Raw genomic sequence first — 19,102 nt, forward strand, 5'->3', positions numbered from 1 at the left:
TCTTGGAAGCTCAGGCAAAGAAAGCTTGTCTTAGCATTGTAAAAAACTGACAGTAATCAATCCTCTGAAATGTCATTTCTCAGTTTCACGTTTCAGTGATAATGTAAATCAGTACCAGTAATCTCCCGGTGGGTGAAACCTTAAATGTGTTAGATGTGAGTCTGCCAACAGATGTCTGACTACCTGATACCGACAGCACGTCTTACCCAAAGGGACCAATCATTTTCAGCAACCTGTCAGCCTATTATGCTGTATATTCCTCCTGCTTGGTGAAAACAGGCCGTATATAAACAGAACCAGGTGTAAATTGCACAAAAACTAGTTTTCTTTTCCAGCCGTCATTTTATCTGATGCTTAATTAATTTACATAGGGGAAATATGGGTTGTTCATCTTGCTTTATTCAGCTCTAGCACTTTAGTTGTCACAATGAAGGTAATTTGACAATCATGTACAGAAAAATTCCCAGTATACACTGAAATGTTACAGGAGTAAAATTGTAATAATATATTTACATTACAAATACAATCAGATATTCTCAGAGGGTATTTAATTCACTTCATCTTGGCTCTTTACATTGAGTGGTCTTTATAAATATTTAATTTATGAGCATATCAACATAAGAAATGTATGATTCTTGTTTTAGTAGCAATTATAGCTTCAGATGTGTGAATTTATGCATGTCTTTCTAACAAAGTGAGGTAGTAAAATTAAGTTATTCATTTGAAAATACATTGTTTTTTTAAAAAAAAATACATATTTTGATGATCTAATATGATTTTACATCTAATATTTTACATACAATCTTAAGGTGCAGGAGTCCTAAGTTATAGTTTGCTTTGTTCACCCTGTAGTCTCCACACTGTGCTAACACCTTTATCTGTGGTATCCAGCACCCTGAACACGTTGACATCTCTTGTCTGGTGGTAGAGCTGCAACAATTCCTGGAAAACAGTGACTGGGATGCTAAAGTTGAGATGTGGGTAGGTCACTTTGGCGGCAATGTCCCTCGTGTTGCTGGATACGATGCCTGCAAAACAGCAGATCATACTTATACTATTAAAATTGCAAATACGGCAGTGCAGAAAGAACAATGTGGTGCGTTGTTACCGTGAAGTTCTCCATGGTCCTCATATGCCCCCCAGTGATCAAAGAGAGTACAGGAGTTTGTACTTGCAGTTTCTTACCCAGCAGCTCTCCTGAGCGTTTTCGTACCACAGCGCCCCCGCTGGTCCCTGCTTGTACTGCACACGTGGTCTGAAGCATGACAGGCTGGTCATTCAAGCTGATGGTTTTGGAGAGGACACCACTGGTCAGGGATGGACCACACCTCCGACCCAAGCCCCCGTATCCCACCACAACTACAGATTCACCTGAAGGCAGAGAAACAGTTTAATTTCAGAGAAACGGAATCTCTGGCACCGAATGTGAAGACAGATGTCACTTTACTGTTTCCACGACAGAAGATTGAAATCAAACCTGGATTGTAAGTCTGGGTCATGTGAGGGACAACAGCATCTGCGGTGGCGTCTCTCAGCTGCACAAACGCCAAATCGTAAGGCGAAGAGGCTTTAGTGGAAAACAGCACATCGCCGACTACATCATGGACTCTGTGGAACCGAAACACAAAACAGCAAATATGATGTATTCAGTATCTCTAGTATACAATACTCAGGACACAAATCAGACACTGAGCTTGCTAAAAGCCCACACAGCTGTTTTCAATCATTCCCTTTAATTAAACCTTATTAAAGTTGGAATGACTTGACTGGTAATTAAACCTAAATGAAACCACACATTCTACAGACCACATATTATAACAAATATGCAACCAGTAGAACCACATATGTTGGGAAGACATGTTGGGAAGTGGATGAATTGACACGTATTGATGTAAAGTTGAAAGGAGTTCCCAGTTTCATTATGTTTTACAATCAACTCTCATTCAAACACTTTCCTCAGTGATCTATGGCTACACATCAAATGTACATTATTAAACCATGTCACTTGTGATAACCCACCGATCTTGTAATAAAATGTTTTAGTGAAAACTACTGCCTGGATTACTGTGACTTTGCAGAAGAACACAGGTGTGGTTAATAACATTAATGCTGTACTTCATTCAGGTGTCAGACCCCTGGTGCTGTGCATGGAGGAAAAACCAGCATGGCTCACAGGCAGTTATGTCAAACTGAGCCATCTTTGATGTCATTAGTCCCACCTGTGGTTTTCTCTCTATAACTAGTCAAAAGGTTTGCAGTGAGAAGGGACCATTAAACCAGTTTTAATCTGTTTTTTGGATGGATTTACCCCTCTGAATCCCTTCTTGTGCAGAAAAGGCTGTGGTTGGGACCTAACAGCCCACACACTTAATGGGGTTAAGATGTGCCATCACCTGTCCCTGTGATGGAACTTCATCGTGACTGTCGACTTCATGTTGACAACGTGGCGGCAGGTCACCACCAGCTGAGAGGCGACAACTACCCCTGAGCCCCAGAAGCCTCCGCTGTCCACAAAGCACACAGTGGGGCGTCTCACATCTTTGGACTCGTGTGCTGCCGTGGACATGAGGAGGCCGTCCTCTCCCTGATGGAGCCGAACATCTCGGAGTGGATCTTGAGCACTCGTGCAGCGGATGATGTTCCTGAAAATCAGGTGGAAGGAGCAGACCAGGGTGAGGCCGATCCACTCGTTTGCCTTCCAGCCAAATGGAGACACGATCAGTCCAAGGAGACGCACATCGTCTGTGCCTCTCACCGCAAACAACCCTCCGCCCTCTGTCCCTGGCAAGCACCGGGCGTCTGTGAGGATGACAGCGTTGTCCTCCCCGGCGAGGTTGCTGATGATGCCCCTGCTGAGGGTGCCGATGAAGAGATCCAAGCAGAGGGAGCCGAAGGGTGAGCCACACGCAACAACCGGGCAGCCTTTCTGGATAGACGAGCTGCTCTGCCAGGATATAGTCCCTGCATCTGGGCTGCTGCTGTCTGCCACCACGCTTGCTCTGAGTACAGCGAACCAGCTGAGGGACTCGCCATATCTCATCAGCTCCTCGTCCTCGTCGTCATTGCCATGGAAACGCCACTGGTCCGCATCTCGGAATGCCGCCTGGAAAGCCTGTTTGAACTCCAGGCAGTTCACCAGCATCAGCAACTCTGCTCCAACTTCGCGTGCGGACTCGTTGGAGTCCACGTCTCGCTCAGTGGAGAAGCTGACGCGGATTTTAAGTTTTTCACTGAAGCTGCGCGGCGACAGGAAGCCGCGGTCCGAGGAGAGGGGCTCTTTGTCGGCGGTAAAACGGGAGAACGGGACGCCCGTGCATACCACCGTTCCAGTTTGACGATGGACGATAACTCCGCTGCAGCTCACGGGTTTCTTTGCTGAAAAAGCCTCAAAGACTTTGACTACACAGCAACACTTCTCCACCTCCTTGAACTCCATGTCCCTTGTGAACTTTAACCGTATAGTCGATAACTAGGGTTAGCGACCTGAAGACGCTGGGAAACCGCTGGAAGGCAGCGCGGAGATAAATGCTGAGACGAGTGAACAAACGTCCATACTGTTCAGGTAAGTAGAGCGGAGTATTCTGAGTTTAAACTAGTGTTGTCTATCGCTAATAGTACTCACAGTAGTGTTTAGCGAGTGAATGCTGTTGTCTGGCTTCCTGGTTGATTCTCATTGGTCCAGATGAAAACCTGACATCTACTCATTAATGTGATTGGTCTGAATGTAATGACGATGAGATCTGAGCCAATGGGACACAAGGATGCCGGAACTTCATTTTTTTTTTTTTGTACTATGTTAAATAATGTAATGAAATTGGTTGTATCAAACCTTTTCCAACTTACAAAATTATATTATAATATTTTATTTAATATTTTATAATATTTTTCTCAGACAAGACAGATTTAAAGGGTTGTCAAAAATATTTATTACTCTCAAACTTCACACATATAAGAACAATATGACCTACCTTTTTGTAACAGATACATTACTTCAGAGCCAAGTGCTTGATGTAAGGCATGGCAAATTCTTAGCGCAAAATATAAATAATAGCTTATATACAAAATAATGTATTATATTGAACTAAGAGGTAATTTCATGCAACGTCATCTTTTGCATGCCCCGTTTTTAAGCACCACCCAAGTACTCTCATAATATCACTGCTTGTTTTGAGCAGCCACTAATCACCAAGTACTCGACATGTTTCACAATGAACCTCATGAAAACAGGTAGTTTGGCATCCCAGCATGAAGGGTTACACAACCTTGCTGTGCTGGTGCAGTTTACTGCAATACTCAATACTGTTTCTGTGCTACTCAATAAAGCTCCTCACAGCAAAATGTCAGTTAATGCACTTGTGGTCACATTCATATAGTTGGCCTGCAGTGGTAAACCCTTCAAAGATTAAAAAACATGCAATCAGCAGAACTGTCACTATCCTTGGAGGTAGCATGCTGCTGTATTAACACTTTTCCTATTAACAAATATGGCACCAAATCTCTACAGCACTTTCCAGAAGAAAAAAACGAGCCTGTTGTGTGAAAAATGTTCTGGTACTCCCAAGATCCCCTCAGTGGGATAAGTAGAAAGATTATAATATTCCTCCTCAATCATGTAAGAGTAACCCCAAGCATGAAATGTTAACCAAATTGACCTTCACTGTAAGTCTACACCAGCGGCTAAAAATAAACCCGGGTCACAAACCGGTTCAAGGCGATGGCACGTCCTATAGGCGGATAGAATTCTCTAAAGGCTTTAAGTAAAGGAAAAAAACCCACACCATGAAGCTCATTCTCTATACTCAATCTGAACAATACAGACTGAGGATTCATGACTTAGTCTTTGACTTGCTGTGGTATGATTGAGTTGATGTAACAGCTTTCCTACTGGCACAGTCAAAGTCATAAATATTAAATAAAATACCTCTACAGCAGGTAGTTTTGTGTGGAACATCTCTTTGTGTGTAGAGTAAGCATGGTAAATAATGTTATTAAAAGAACGTGAATCAGTCGATATACTGGGAGAGCCAGCGGAAACCATCTCCGTAGCCTTGTCTCTTCAGCACGCTACACATGAAAACCTCCATCGGCCTCAAATTCTGCTCCTTCAGTGACACTTTGCCCTGAAGAGAAACAAAAAAAACATTGAACGTGTACAATTAATATCCTAAACCTGTAACTTGCTGCACGTTTACATATTTGTAGAGCTGTGGTCCGACTCAATGATGTGAATCATTTCAAATGGCTCACTATTGCACCCTGATTCCGTTCTCCCTCTTTTCTCATCTCTTTTGTAGAGAGACAGCAGGTGGTTAATACGATTAACACAAATTATAAAAAAAATTAGCATGAGACGGGTCCCGTGCCAAATGCTTCTGAAGAGCATATTGCTCCCTGCTGCCACTGCATCAGAGCAGTGTTAGTGCCCTTGGCGATTCCGATTTGTATTAGAAAACCAGAGTTTTCGACTAGCTCAGAGAGACCGTGGGTGCAATAACACTTTTCTTATGTGCTGAAAGATTTGTTGAATTTGTAAAGCAGAGTAAATATGCTGTGTTAGTGTTTATACTACTTTGAACTATGCAGATTTCATTCACATTTGCGCTCATTACCTTTCCAGTTGTGTGTCCATGAAGACCGAACATTCCTCGGAGCGCGTCCTCACTGATGGCCTCTGGGCGGTCGATCTTATTCCCCAGGATGAGAACCGGAACGTTTGATATGGTTTCATCTGTCAACAGGGCCTGCAGACACAAACGTCAACTACACACCAAAGAGAACTGTATTGTGTGTCGACATAAAGGTGAAATCAACACAGTTAACTTACATCCAGTTCAACTTTAGCCTCTACTAGTCGCTCATGGTCAGCACAATCCACCATATAGACTATACCGTTTATGGCTGGGAGGTAGTTCTTCCAGATCCGTCGTGCTGTGAGAGCAACATCATTTCAGCATGTATGCCAGTGCGTCAAACAGCATTTTTCTTATACCCACCTTGGGTATGACCGCCAAGGTCAAATGTTGTAAAGGTCATCCCAGCTATGGTCAGCTCCTCAGATGCTGCGGACAGAAAGGAAGCACTGACTGTAGATGAGCCATGAGGCAAGAAAGACAACATGACCAACAGAACTGATGACTGCATGTACTTGGATGTAGTGTTGGCACGTGCTGTCCCAGCCTGTCGTCTCTGAGCATGTGCAGGAGGGTCGTTTTTCCAGCATTGTCTAGTCCAAGGAACACTAGCTTGCCGGTCTTCTTGTACAACCCTGAGCATAAAAAGAAAAGAGCATGCTGATGATGAGCAGAGGGAGGCCCTTCAGTCATAACAAAGTCATAATCAAGAATGCCATACATTCTAATACATCTGTGTTATTATAACTATGCAAACGGATCAGTATCTGTTTTTTAGAAACATAGATGATACCAAATTTTATTTTATTCTATTTGCGCTGCAATTGGTGAAATGTACCTAAATGTAAAAAGAAACACACTCCTATTGACTAAAGATATTAAATGGATACATTTTGAAGTAATGGCCTAAAAGCTTTTTTTCTAGAGATCTACACTGACCTTATTTATTAATAATAACCTGTAATAAAAATAATATTATAATAATTGTCATACTGCTATTGGTGCTCAGTATTTTGTCTGTAGCCCCATAATTCACTTAACCTCTACTAACCAAAGGACAGACTCAAACGATTCAAAATGACATAAGATGAAAGACACACCACTCCATTTCTGTCAAACATGTAATGCTTTTAATTCACAAGACACTTTGGGATGTTTCACTTAGTTTGGTCAAAAAAAGTTCTGGTGCTTAAAGGTATAATATGTCACTTTGTAATGCCGCTCAGCATACTGAGGCTCACATACCTCACAGGCCTGAAGCAGGCACAGAGAGAGGAAGCCATCCAACACCTTCCTGCAGGTTTGTGAGGAGGTGCGGACATGTTTATTTGTGCTTCTCCCTCTCTTTATTCACTCTCTAGCTCGCTTGACCACTGCTGCGCTCACCCTCTCTCTCTCAGCTCGTTCAAGTTTGAATGCGTTTATAAACAGCAGGCGACAACGTGACTACTTATTATACCTTTAAGGTTGGGCAACATTGTTGACATGTGTGTGCAGTACTCTACCTAAGAGCTGTAGGACACTGCTGAAGCTCTTGTAGATCCAGTCAAATATAAAAGACATGCCTCTGGACTGCCTGTAATACAGATAATATAATTGAAATGATTTATTGTGGCACAGTTAAGAACACAGCACAATCCCCAAAATAACACCGCAGCACATAAAGACAGAATGAGTTGGCAAATAAGTATAGAATTGAATGCACTGTTGCAAAAGGGGCAGGATATAGCACTGAAGCTCATTGTTAATCATTATTCCCGACCCTGGATTACTCTGCTGGTATGTGTAAGCTCTGTGTAATCACACAAGCTTTAAAAGCATGAAAGGAAAGGAGGGCAAACTAGATGATTTTCTGGATGCTAGTTCGTTTCTGAGCGCTGTCTCCCTGAGTTACACTGATCTTCCTCGGACTATTTTTGTGATGGGTTGTGGCAAGGACACTTGATCTCGGCAGTCCACCCCTGCTGCCCTCTCTCTCTCTCACACACACACACACACACACACACACACACACACACACACACATGCACACGCACACCTGTCACTCTGTGTGAGACTTGATGTGCTTGTTGCAGTGAGGCCTTCAATGACTACGGGTTTCCAACTGTTGATTACTTTATCATACAATGTTTCAGCTGGGTCATTTGTAAACTCTGTTTGTAAAGGATTGGCATTTAATTCCAACGTCCCTGGGTTAAATACCATACAATAACAGGAAACGTGTGAGTTTACCCTAAAAAAAAACGAGCAGCAGGCATGTCAGCTTTCAGTATCAGTACTCCATAACAAATATACACGAATAAAACCCATAAAACACGACAGGCTGCTAAAGTCATGTCATGTCGCAATTCGGCTCATCACCTGTAGCTCGTAGCAACGACGTCAGCTGTCATAGACAGTAAACAACGACACATTTAAAACAACATGAACGCGTAGGGGTCCAGGATGACTAGCTAAACTAAATGTTAGAAAAGTGTCTCAACAAGCAAAACAAACGACGCTTAAAACGACATGTGGCACAATGTAAAGTTAACACGTCGCTTTTTGCTGTATTACCTTGCTCTGCCGAATTTATGAAGTGCCCGTCCGTTGGTGTTTGGTCCAAGTCTGTCCCGTCCACTGGCGTGTAGCCTACGAGTTTGACAGTTGACCGGAAATACGTCACTGGGATGGCGGGAGGAGCCAACATACCAATAATGCCTTTCTTTTTTATTTTTTACATAACTATAAACTCTCACTGCTGTCTTTTCCAACAGGAATTGCACAGCTACATTTGTTGGAATATTTTATAAAGGTTTTTTAAATAGCAGCATAATTCACAATGTTCGACTCATACGTGAAGAGTATTAAAGTAGAGTATTAAAGTATTCAACTAAAGTATTTTAAGGAGTTACAGATTCATCGTAAATGTTATGAACCTGTTGAGTAGATTTAATTCTCAAATGTTCTTAAAGAACTCCCCAAAAATGTGGAATAACCTATTTATTGGTCCATATGTTTAAGAAAATAAAAGGCTAATATGATATTACACCGTAATCAAAAACATTAAAGATAAAGAAATGACCAATTGTAACACACATCACAAATAGTAATGTGAAATCAGTAAATACACGTGTAACTCCAGCAAAAAATAAAGTTAATGTGGGGTACTGAACACTGGGTGGCATCGTTATCACAAAGAGAGATTCAGCCCAAAGCAGTTCTTATAAAAAAAAATATTTCAATTTTATATCTCACATTAACAGCTCTGCTCATTAAACTTGTGGCCATGGCAACAGAGGCACTCTTCTCCCAATAAAGAATAATTTCTTCACAGACAAGTGTTATGCAAAAAAAGAAAATGAATGCACTTTGATGATAATTTAACCAGAGAAGCTTTATTAAAGCAGTTCAGAGTCACATACATGATGACACAAGTATCTAGACGCAATTACCTGTACTTGATGACAGCACATCTCCAAAGAGATCTTTGTTGAATTAGAAAAAAATATTGGTCTTTTTTTTTTTATTACGTTTCTCTTTCTCTACAGTATCTACCAACTATGTCTCCATCTACAGGGAAACAGCCAGCCAGACCCAAACATCCACATCCCATTGGTTCCCACTGGAAAGACTGTCTTCATCATTAGGTATGAGAGATGATCCTTTCAGTCTGCTCCAATCCCAGCGCTCTTTGTTCACTTCCTCTCATAGTAGAACCATTTATCGACTGCAATTGAAAACATAAATGTCAATGTCGCATCAAATCGACTAAAGCAGATATCCAACAATCATTTTTCACAGAAATATTATTTTGAAAAGCTACCTGATGAGGGGATGGGTTCTTCTTTTCCAAAAGAAGGTGTCTAAAAATAGAATGAAACATCAGTTATGATGGAGGAATGAGGCCTGGTGTTAAGAGAAGTCACTGTGGGATGAACAAAAATCATACTTACTTCACCAACAAAAGCTTTAGCCTCATCCGCTGAACAGTAGTACGGGCTATCACTGGCAGAGACGGATGTGTTTTTGCTGTAGTGCATGATAAGACACGGGCATTCATAGTTTAAGACCCATAAATGAATACATTTCATTGCACATTTCACCCGAATGCTGCTGCGTTTAAAGTGATCAAAGCAGGAAGAACAGTGTTTACCAGTTCAGTTCACCAGCATTGGTCTTTTGGGAAAGGAGGTCCTTCCAGTAGATGTGAGTGCTCTTGATTATTTTGATGGCAAAGTCCTGAAACATAATAAAGTAAGTTTATTACACTTAAATATAACATTTGTTATCGGTGTATAATAAAATGTTAAGTTAACTGTTTGAAAAGGGAGCAAGTCAACTCTGACAAAGTAGATACGTGTTTAAGGTTAATCTAAAACCATTTGTCACAGTAATAAGTAATAAGGTGTGTTCGGGGTGGATACCTTGTCTTTGAACTCGTCATTGAACGCAAACTGGTTCTCTGGCTTCCCATCTGGTACTTTGTACCTCCTGAACCAGTCGACGGTGGACTCCAGGTAACCGGGTTTCAGACGCTGGACATCGCTGATATCTGAATAAACAAGGACAACGAAATCAGTTCAGAATGACTCATGCACGACTGCTCAGAAACTCACAAGGAAGGAAAAAAATGAGGTTCTTACTGTTCAAGTCTTTGGCTTCAGGGTCCTCTACATTGATTGCCATCACTTTCCAATCAGTCTCCCCCTCATCGATCATGGCCAGGATCCCGAGCACCTTCACTTTGATAACCTCCCCGGAGGAACACACCTAGAGAGAACGTTTAACACTGTCATCAGCTGTATTTATAGCCTTTTTATTGAAATAATGTATGCAACAAACTGATAAGCATGGTGACTTATGACCTAATGAAAGATGACATATATAAGTAAGGCTGTAAAATCACCAGCTTGTTTTATACCTTAGTTCCAATCTCACAGACGTCAATGGGGTCGTTGTCTCCGACGAAGCCAGTGTGCTCATCTTTGTGTGAGGGATCCTCCCAAGTCTGAAACAACACAGAAAACCCACGTCAGGGCAGGTTAGCAAAACTGATGAACAACGAATGACTCACGGTTTTTATATATCGCAAAAACAAAATACTAACCTGAGGAATGGCTCCATAGTTCCATATGTAGCCCCTATGTGGGAAAACATTGGCAACATATCGCACCTTGCCCTTCTTCACATCTTGCTTTACTGGGTTCAAGGGGTCTTTTGTAGTAATCTGAAAATACATTGTACTGCTGTTACTTTACAAAGAAAGTATTTGTGCTAAACAGATTAATTCATGTTAAATTGCATTTGTAAATATGTATTTTTATTGACATTTTAGTCTTGTAGGGGGATAAAATACTTTGAACTATTAAAAATCACATGAAATAGAACCATTATTTAAATTATGATATGGCTAGGAATAGTAAATAGCAATGTTTGATCTTGTTTGACTTGCAGATGAAGGATTACATGTTGAAGAAATCGTGAGCCATGGATGAATGAAAACATTTTCAAACCTATTGCATTAACTGTTCAATACACTGTCGTCAATTTAAATCAAAGCGGAAAAAGAAAACCGATCTAAAATATGATGGCGGGACATTATTTGACACTCATACCTCCATCTTTGCATTTGTCCACCTTGGTACTTCAACCACCATGTGGAAGATGTTCTGTAAGGGACACACATCAGTCAGAATTAAATTTAAATTATTCAGGAACAAAGTACAGGACGCAACAATAAAATGTTTAGAAAATTTGCTACTTTCCGGCTTTAACTGACATTGTTTTTAATAAAATATTTACCATCGTTAGTATTAATGTTTCAAAAAGATAATAATTATAATAATAATAAATACATAAATCTACTGCAATAGAGATATTGGCATGGCACACAGAAAATAAAGAGTAAAGGACATTGCCTTTGCAAATAGACTATGACCTACTTATTCAAACCGGGTCAGTGTTCTGTAGTTTACTACAAAACTACACATTCCAGGTGGCATTTAAAGCAGTGGGTGTATTTTTATTTCCCTGGGTGATGGACGCTACCTTACCTGACTCTCATCTGCATACATCGGTATGTCATGGAATGGAGAAATGTACTTTCCTGCAGCATTTTCTGCAAAACAATCAGATCGAGTATAACACAGGTTGTATTCATATCAACAACTTGGGCGCCCTACGTCAGGAAGTGGTGTGCATCGGAGAAGACATAGAGTTTTTTGTTTCACTTTTCTCTAAAGGTGTTACCAATGACTTGCTCGATGGAAACACAAACAGATTACTGTGGCTCCATGAATGGCCCAACTATTGGACAGGCACCCAGTAGAACAGGAAGTGCCAGTTTATAATCTTGAAGATGAAGAATGACTGAAGTATGCAACAAGATAACAAGGATAGTGAGCTTGTTTCTATCGATCTCATTGGGGCTTATTAAGGCATTATAATCGGAGAGGGCGTTGTTATCACCCACTCTTGCATGAGTTTATGATAGATAACGTGTTTAAGCACCTTGCCAGATGTCCCAAAAATAACCAGCTTCCTTCTCTATAATACTACTAATGATGGGGTAAAGTCGACGATGACACCCACTCTGACGTTACGCCAGAAAACAAATATCCTGCCGCAGGCGAAACCGTTACAACTGGTTGAATTCAAAGCGGCTCAAGGCGAGCACGTAACGGCCATTGAAACGAGTGTAGATGTGTGTAAGAAACGACACCGTCACTGAATGAAAGCAGCAACAATAATGAATAAGTGACACGTGGGAGGGAAGCCGCTAGCCTGCGAAAAAAGAAAATAGCTCAAAGTAGCACAACTTCTCATTTACACACGGTTTTTACTTACTGAAGAACAAGCGGTGGGTGGTGGAGTGGAGGTTTCCCCTCTCTTCTACGGTGTAGCTCATGATGAAGTGCAGTGGTTTGTGTCTGGGATGGAGGACGACAGCGAAAGGAAAAGCCTGCGCTAGGTAGTAGGTAGTGTAGGAGGGAGGGCATGCGCATGCGCACTCGTCCTACAACGCCTTCACGGGCTATCGGAAATGTCGACTTTATCAGATGAAAAACAGTAATAAAAGACAGGATTTAAGACCCGTGGTGAAGAGCAACAGTCACCCACGACGTCATCTTATATTGTGGTTATCAACGTATTAACGGTGTCTTTTTAGACAACATAGGCCGTGTTGCAGTTATCTGGTACATTAGTGCTGGATGTATTTTGACTTTTCCAGATGAGTGAATAAATCCATCAGTAGATCATGTTATCAAGAACTACCTTGAAATAAAATGTTTTATGACACCACAAATAACTGAGAAGCTCTCCTACAGTTTGTGCAATATGTATTTATGGAAAGAACGTCAAGCGGAGTTCTTTGTTTACTGTACCATGTTGCCTATCTTTAAAATACATCTAAACCAGTGACGTTTTTAGGCCTATTTTAGGGGGGCTGAAGCTACCCTAAAAATACTTTTTTTGGTCTTTATTTTTGAGAATAATCTCATGCTGATGAAAGTGTATACATATAGTTTTAGGATTATAGCATCATAGTCTGTAGAAAGAATATACTTTAGAAAGAAGCATTTCTGTAAAGCCTATTTGTCTTTTTGTTTCTTTATACAGACACTGTATCCACATTTTGCTGGAATAAATACAGAATAAATACATAGAAAACAGTTATACAGTTATAGAATACAGTTATTTGTAGTTCATATTTATGTTGTCAGATGTCACTGTGACCTTTAAAATCAGTCTTGTTTATACTGTATACTTTATGACGGGAAAATTACAAAAACACACCCTGATTGAACCAATCTACAGGGCAGTAGCCTAATTAGTGTAATTAAATGACATTCTTTGGACCTTATCTAATGGAGAGAGGAATTAGATATGGTATCATTTTAAAGCACATTTACATAATCGCTTTAAGGTGCACTTTAATGCAGCCTTGAACCCATTGACAATGTTATTTAAGTTCCCTCAGGAAATTGTACATTGTATATCATTATATTATTATTACTCATGCATTCATGTAAAAGCAGGATTTTACTGTTGTAATGTTTTAGGTGAAGATCATGTTTTACCATTTTGTAAAGATTACTTTTCATTCGAAAGAATAATGAGAACTACCATCACAGTTACCCAGAGCCCAAAGTGACACATTCCATGCAACTAACAGTCCAAACCTCAAAATACTGTATTTTTTATTTAGTTTTTAATAATTCAACAGAAAGGAAGCAAATCCTCATATGGGATGCTACCATAAAATGTTTGACATCTTTGCATTAAAAACGACAATCAAAATAGTTGATTTCAATTTTCTGTCAATCGGCTCATCGATTTATGGTATAACGCGTTTAATAAGCTTTTGTTCATGAAATTGGTGTGTGTGCAAACATCTTCATTTGTGTAGTAACTAAAGACTTCCAATCATTTTAGTTGAGTAAAAATTGAAAAGTAAAATAAAAGTGGCATGACAAGATGTAAATAAGGCCCCTACCTCAGATTTCTACCTAAAAAAATCTAGGCCACAGAACTTGAGTGAATGTATTTATTATTTCAGATATCAAAAGATGAGAAGAATATTCAGTGTTTCATTAATACATTTTGGTTCCATATGAGACCATAGGCTGGTTTAATAAAGTATAGAGGGAGTCTGTTGCTCCTGCATGCCCCCTGCACGCTCCGCGCCGCTGACCTCACATCCGCCCACCGCTCGTCGTGCTTCCTGCCTTTGCTGAGGGAGGGACGGTGCTGACGGCTGGGAGGACGAAAGGAGAGACGAGAAAGCTTTTTGGGAAGACAAAAGCAGTGGGAAAACGGCCCGGCTTTCCACCGTCCGTCGGGAAATCAACACAACGAGTTTTCTCTAGCTGCTGGATTTGTCACCGAATCTGAAAATGTCGACCAGTCGTCAGCTTAGCGAGTGCAGGGCCATCCCGACCAGGACGGTGTTGATCAACGACACAACGCAGCTACCTCATGACTATTGCACCACCCCCGGAGGCACTTTATTCTCTACCACTCCCGGAGGTAAGAGGAGGGGGGGCATCCCGTCTATCTCTCCGCTGTTATCATTCACCATCGTTATGATTTAGTGTCTCACCGAACCTTTAACCGTTCGCGTCACTGTGGCCTATAGGCTGCCTTGTCATCTTGATCAAAACAAAAACACAGCTAAGCCCCGCCCCCCGTGGTCTCTCCCGGCTGTCTGATTGGCTGCTTTGCAGCGCAGAGATTCTGATGAATGCATGTATATTTACAGTAGAGGGGATATGTTTCTGTTTGCCACCCACGACGAACAGGAATGTGTTAACCGATTGCTTAAAGCAAACAGTCAGATTGCAGATTGCATGTAAATTCATTACAGTATCGAAGGGCTTCTCAGACAAGGAAGTACAATGGATACTGTACACATACCACTGCATGACTGGGACATGTCAGCACTGCATACCAATGAATAAAGTCAGAGTTTTAAAAAATATATAAATGTATTATCCATTCATAGTTTTACCTTTTTTTTAAATGTAAAAAATGTCCATGAAGTCTAATGTAATGTCTCGTTTTGTCAAAAATACAATAGATTTTCAGTGATATATAGCTGCAAAGCTTCACATTAGAGAAGCTGGAGATAATTTCACTCAAAAAAAAGTCTCAAACTATTAATTGATCATGCAAAAATGTCTGCCGATTAGCCAATTCATTACCCAGCTATTCATTTCAGATCTAAATCCAATACAGAATTTATTGAGACTCCTGAATCTTGTTTTTAAGCAGTTTCTTAACTGGGCTCGGAGCCATCGCAGGCGATACACGTAATAAAAAAATGCAACAAAAATATGAGGTGAAATGAGTTTAACAGCCTTTTGCTCACAGATGACAGTCTGACCTTTCAAACACAGGTGTTATCGATAAAATTAATTGCTGCGTTGCACTCCAATAATTGCTGAAGCTGAGCCATCGTTATCGTTATTAGCTCCACCTGTGTTTTTGCTTTTATGTCTGCTGTGATAAAGGTCAGTGGATCGGAATGTGGGAAGGATAAATAAACCAGAGTGCTGTGGTGCCAGCAAGACTATCAAGGTTAACCAGGTTTATTCAGAATGTGGACAGCATGCACAGTACAAGACAGACCATGAAGAAGACCGTGTGTCTTTATAAACACTGGCAGAAGCTGGCAAAAGAAACGTACAGTTAAACAGAGTTTTTCTGGCTTCCTAAGAAAACTAAACCAAAGGTTTGGGAACCACTGACTTAAAGCAACTTCAGTTACACTGTGTTCTTTTTGTTGTCTTATTTATTTTTCTCTTTCCTTTTATTTTTAACTGTAACTTTTTTTTTATTGTCAAAGCCTCAGAGCAGACTGAAACTGGCAGAGGTCTTTCACTCTACTTGTCGTAAGAAATGTTGATGCTTTTAGACGAGCTGGCTTTAATCTGGGCCCTCTGGACCAACGCCAACCTTCTGACTGATAACACCTGCTTGAGTTACGTCCTCGGATATAGAGCACGAATAACTGAAACTTGATGCGTGTCCCGTTGCAGGAACCCGGATCATCTATGACCGTAAGTTCCTACTGGACAGGCGTAATTCTCCCATCGCCCAGACTCCCCCAGCTCACCTGCCCGTCATCCCCGGAGTGACCAGCCAAAATGTCCTGAGAGAGAACAAGAAAAACGAAGCCAACAACCATATCAACAAGCACGATGGCAAGCCCACAGCCGGTAAGAGCTGCAGTATGGACTGTGTGACCAACTCATGATGTCACCAGTCCCTTCTCTTCTCAATGGGACAAACTCCCCCTGTTGGTGTGCTGTAGTTATTACACTTAAAAAGGTGCAATGTTTAAGATCTGGCTCTCTAGTTTAACATGTTTAAAAACTAACACTCCTATCAACAGAAGCGGTTACAGCGTTGACGTACTACGTATTGTGTTGCAGAGAAATCTACTGATATTAGCATGCTAACCGGCTAGCCCCAACCCATCCTATCTGTCTTGTAATACTGCTAATTTCCTAGGGCCCGATGTGTCTCTGAACCTTGTTGTCTCTGTTTTCTAGGGGAAGATGCTCAGTTTGAAATGGACATCTAACAGACTGGAACCACACCAGCAAAAGCAAATGACCTGGCATCACCTGTGCCAGTGGCTTGGCTTGTAGAAAACCAATGTTGTGAGCCCTCACGGCAGCGACCTTCTTTTAGCTCTCTGTCTCTCTGCTGGATGTAATGTGTGCAAACCATGGGGATTCAATGTATCATACATACAGGTACAGCGTGGCTAGCTCTGGAAACTCTGTTTATTTCTATAGATTTCCATGGTGGCCAGTTGCTGTACAAAACCACACAATGGGTGGGAGCGGGCCTGAATATTAAGTACCCGGACACGTTGTCCAATTAGCAGCCTTGCAGTGTTTCCTGATGGGGAGGATCTTTCACAGAGAAAACTGTAAAAGTGACAATATTCCAAGTTAATTGAGGGAGGAAGTATTAATTTTTCGTACTGGCCCTCGAATCAGTCAAAAGCTTAGATATGCATCACAGTCTGGTTTTTGGCTTATTTTGGTTTTATTTCGTTAAAGACCCTTGGAAGCATGTTATTTAAGTGACTTGATTTCTCTTTGGTTTTTGGAACTACTTGAAAGTTTTAGTTTCCTGTGATGATATAAAAAGGGATGCTATGTTGTTTTTATTTTGCAATTAGGTGAAGATTTAATGCCGTTCCAAGGCTTTAGTTTCCATCACCAACACAAGTTTCCAATTTTCAGGAGAAAACTTTTTTTAAATTTTAGGCCATGTATTTCCCACTATCGTGTAAATCTAATTATGAACAATTAGAAAATTATACATTTTATTTACAAGCGACTCCCCTGCTGAGAGAGGCTAATATACTTTTTCTACAGATTTGATGTCAACTGGTTTGATTTGTTGGCGAGAGCTTTGTGATTATAAATTGTTAAATCAAACTAAGAAGGTTATACTCAGATGTTTTGGAATATCCAGACCAGATAAACATTTAGATCAATGTGGTCATTTTGGGGTGAAATACAACATTTTTAGAAAACCTTGAAATAATCCAGATGTTTTATATGCATTTTATTTTTTGAATACAGTTTCTTAGTATTGAAGGTATTGTTTGGGTAACAGGACTGTCGAGCCATTGGAACTTTGAAGTGTCAACGAAGAGGAAGACATCGTTAGCATCAGGCTTGATAGATCTACAAATCTGCCCCCAGTGTCCTTAAACCATAGTAGGCTACATTACCTTATTATGTCCATGTGTCATGTCGGTCCATGCCTTACTTTGCAAATGCAGTAACTCAAACCAGGTTCCTAGTCATTTGTACTCTCCAGATGTTTATTTTTTCACTGTAACTTCAAACAGGTAACTACTTGGAAATTGAGCAAAAACAAATATGGTTTATGTTTCTTTTTCTTCTTTTCTTTTGTTCCTTCATCCAGCAGCTGTGAAGTTTGAAAGTGTGATGGCACACTTCATTTTTGGGAAGTTCAGTTGGCGATGTGGTTTTAAAGAATGCCACACGCTCATTTAGTCCCAATAATTAGTCTGTTTTTTACACCACAGTCATAGTCCTGTCTGCTATCTGTTACTTGGCGAACACATCACCACGAAGCTTCCATTTTTATTCAAAATGCATTCACACCACAAGTTTGTTTCTCTGTATGACTGAAATGATGTCTTATCAAAGAGTTTCTTTTTTTTTTTTTTTTCCTTTTTGGCTTCGTAATGAATTCTGGCCACATTTTGGTGACAAACACATCGAGGGGTTGCTTGAAACCCGATTTGCATTGCACACTTTTGACGGTCAAACATTCTATTATTGCATCATATTTCAGATTGCAGATTTATTTCAAATCGGTTTTGGTTTGACAATGAGGGCTTAACATTGTGTGTTGAAAGAGATTTGAAACTTACTGTAACTTTCTGCTCTGGTTTTACGTAACTTTATGAAATGAAACTCCAATGCCAGTGGACATTGTTGCTGTAAGATCAATAAAGTTCCGTAACTACGAAAATAAGATGTTGGGTCTTTTTTATTATCTGTTTTGTGTGGTTTTAGCTGTTTTTTAATGCGACAAAAACAGGGATGAAATCATTTAATATGACTTTTAAGGGCCATTATTATTACTGTTTTTTCAATATCCATCCATCCATTGTCTACTTATCCTATATTCAGGGTCCTGGGGGGGCTGGAACCGAGCCCAGCTGTTTTTCCAATATATATATACACACAAATATATACTCTTCTGTATGTTTTCACCACAATGTTTCTCGGGATGTTGTCTCAGTAACACTGATTCAGGCTGTGCAAGAGTCTGTACTCATTAACAAACTAAAAATAAAATCCCTTTGCAAACATTGCACTCAGTTATTGTCCTATGGGTCTCTCTTTAGATAACTGTATAGCTGTATTGGGAGTCATGTACTATGTCATTACACTATAATCCAACTGCATTTTGCAGGAGATTGATGT

At 40.5% G+C, this 19,102-nt stretch overlaps 4 protein-coding genes across 4 annotated transcripts; 1 reads left to right on the plus strand and 3 right to left on the minus strand.

The window, feature by feature from the left end:
* Nucleotides 1–385: 385 nt before the first annotated feature.
* On the minus strand, nt 386–3,642 carry tysnd1 (trypsin like peroxisomal matrix peptidase 1). Its single transcript, XM_084020710.1, has 4 exons — nt 2,394–3,642; nt 1,478–1,608; nt 1,186–1,371; nt 386–1,028 (listed from the first exon to the last, which is right to left on the minus strand). The coding sequence occupies exons 1-4, from the start codon at nt 3,434–3,436 to the stop codon at nt 826–828; spliced, it is 1,563 nt and encodes a 520-aa protein (XP_083876836.1). The 5' UTR covers nt 3,437–3,642; the 3' UTR covers nt 386–825.
* Nucleotides 3,643–3,914: 272 nt separating this feature from the next.
* Nucleotides 3,915–8,292, minus strand: sar1ab (secretion associated, Ras related GTPase 1Ab). Its single transcript, XM_084020719.1, has 7 exons — nt 8,187–8,292; nt 7,136–7,206; nt 6,146–6,265; nt 5,994–6,059; nt 5,825–5,928; nt 5,610–5,741; nt 3,915–5,120 (listed from the first exon to the last, which is right to left on the minus strand). Exons 2-7 carry the CDS (start codon nt 7,191–7,193, stop codon nt 5,004–5,006), a joined length of 597 nt encoding a protein of 198 aa, XP_083876845.1. The 5' UTR covers nt 7,194–7,206; nt 8,187–8,292; the 3' UTR covers nt 3,915–5,003.
* Nucleotides 8,293–8,980: 688 nt separating this feature from the next.
* ppa1b (inorganic pyrophosphatase 1b) lies at nt 8,981–12,610 on the minus strand. Its single transcript, XM_084020722.1, has 11 exons — nt 12,459–12,610; nt 11,666–11,730; nt 11,228–11,281; nt 10,720–10,839; nt 10,534–10,620; nt 10,256–10,382; nt 10,037–10,164; nt 9,766–9,851; nt 9,566–9,641; nt 9,436–9,475; nt 8,981–9,339 (listed from the first exon to the last, which is right to left on the minus strand). Exons 1-11 carry the CDS (start codon nt 12,517–12,519, stop codon nt 9,308–9,310), a joined length of 876 nt encoding a protein of 291 aa, XP_083876848.1. The 5' UTR covers nt 12,520–12,610; the 3' UTR covers nt 8,981–9,307.
* Nucleotides 12,611–14,342: 1,732 nt separating this feature from the next.
* eif4ebp2 (eukaryotic translation initiation factor 4E binding protein 2) lies at nt 14,343–18,647 on the plus strand. The gene is made up of 3 exons (XM_084020723.1): nt 14,343–14,642; nt 16,154–16,333; nt 16,670–18,647. Exons 1-3 carry the CDS (start codon nt 14,510–14,512, stop codon nt 16,699–16,701), a joined length of 345 nt encoding a protein of 114 aa, XP_083876849.1. The 5' UTR covers nt 14,343–14,509; the 3' UTR covers nt 16,702–18,647.
* Nucleotides 18,648–19,102: the final 455 nt, after the last annotated feature.

Source organism: Eutrigla gurnardus (genome assembly GCF_963514095.1).
Source record: "Eutrigla gurnardus genome assembly, chromosome: 11".
Taxonomy (NCBI): Eukaryota; Metazoa; Chordata; class Actinopteri; order Perciformes; family Triglidae; genus Eutrigla; species Eutrigla gurnardus.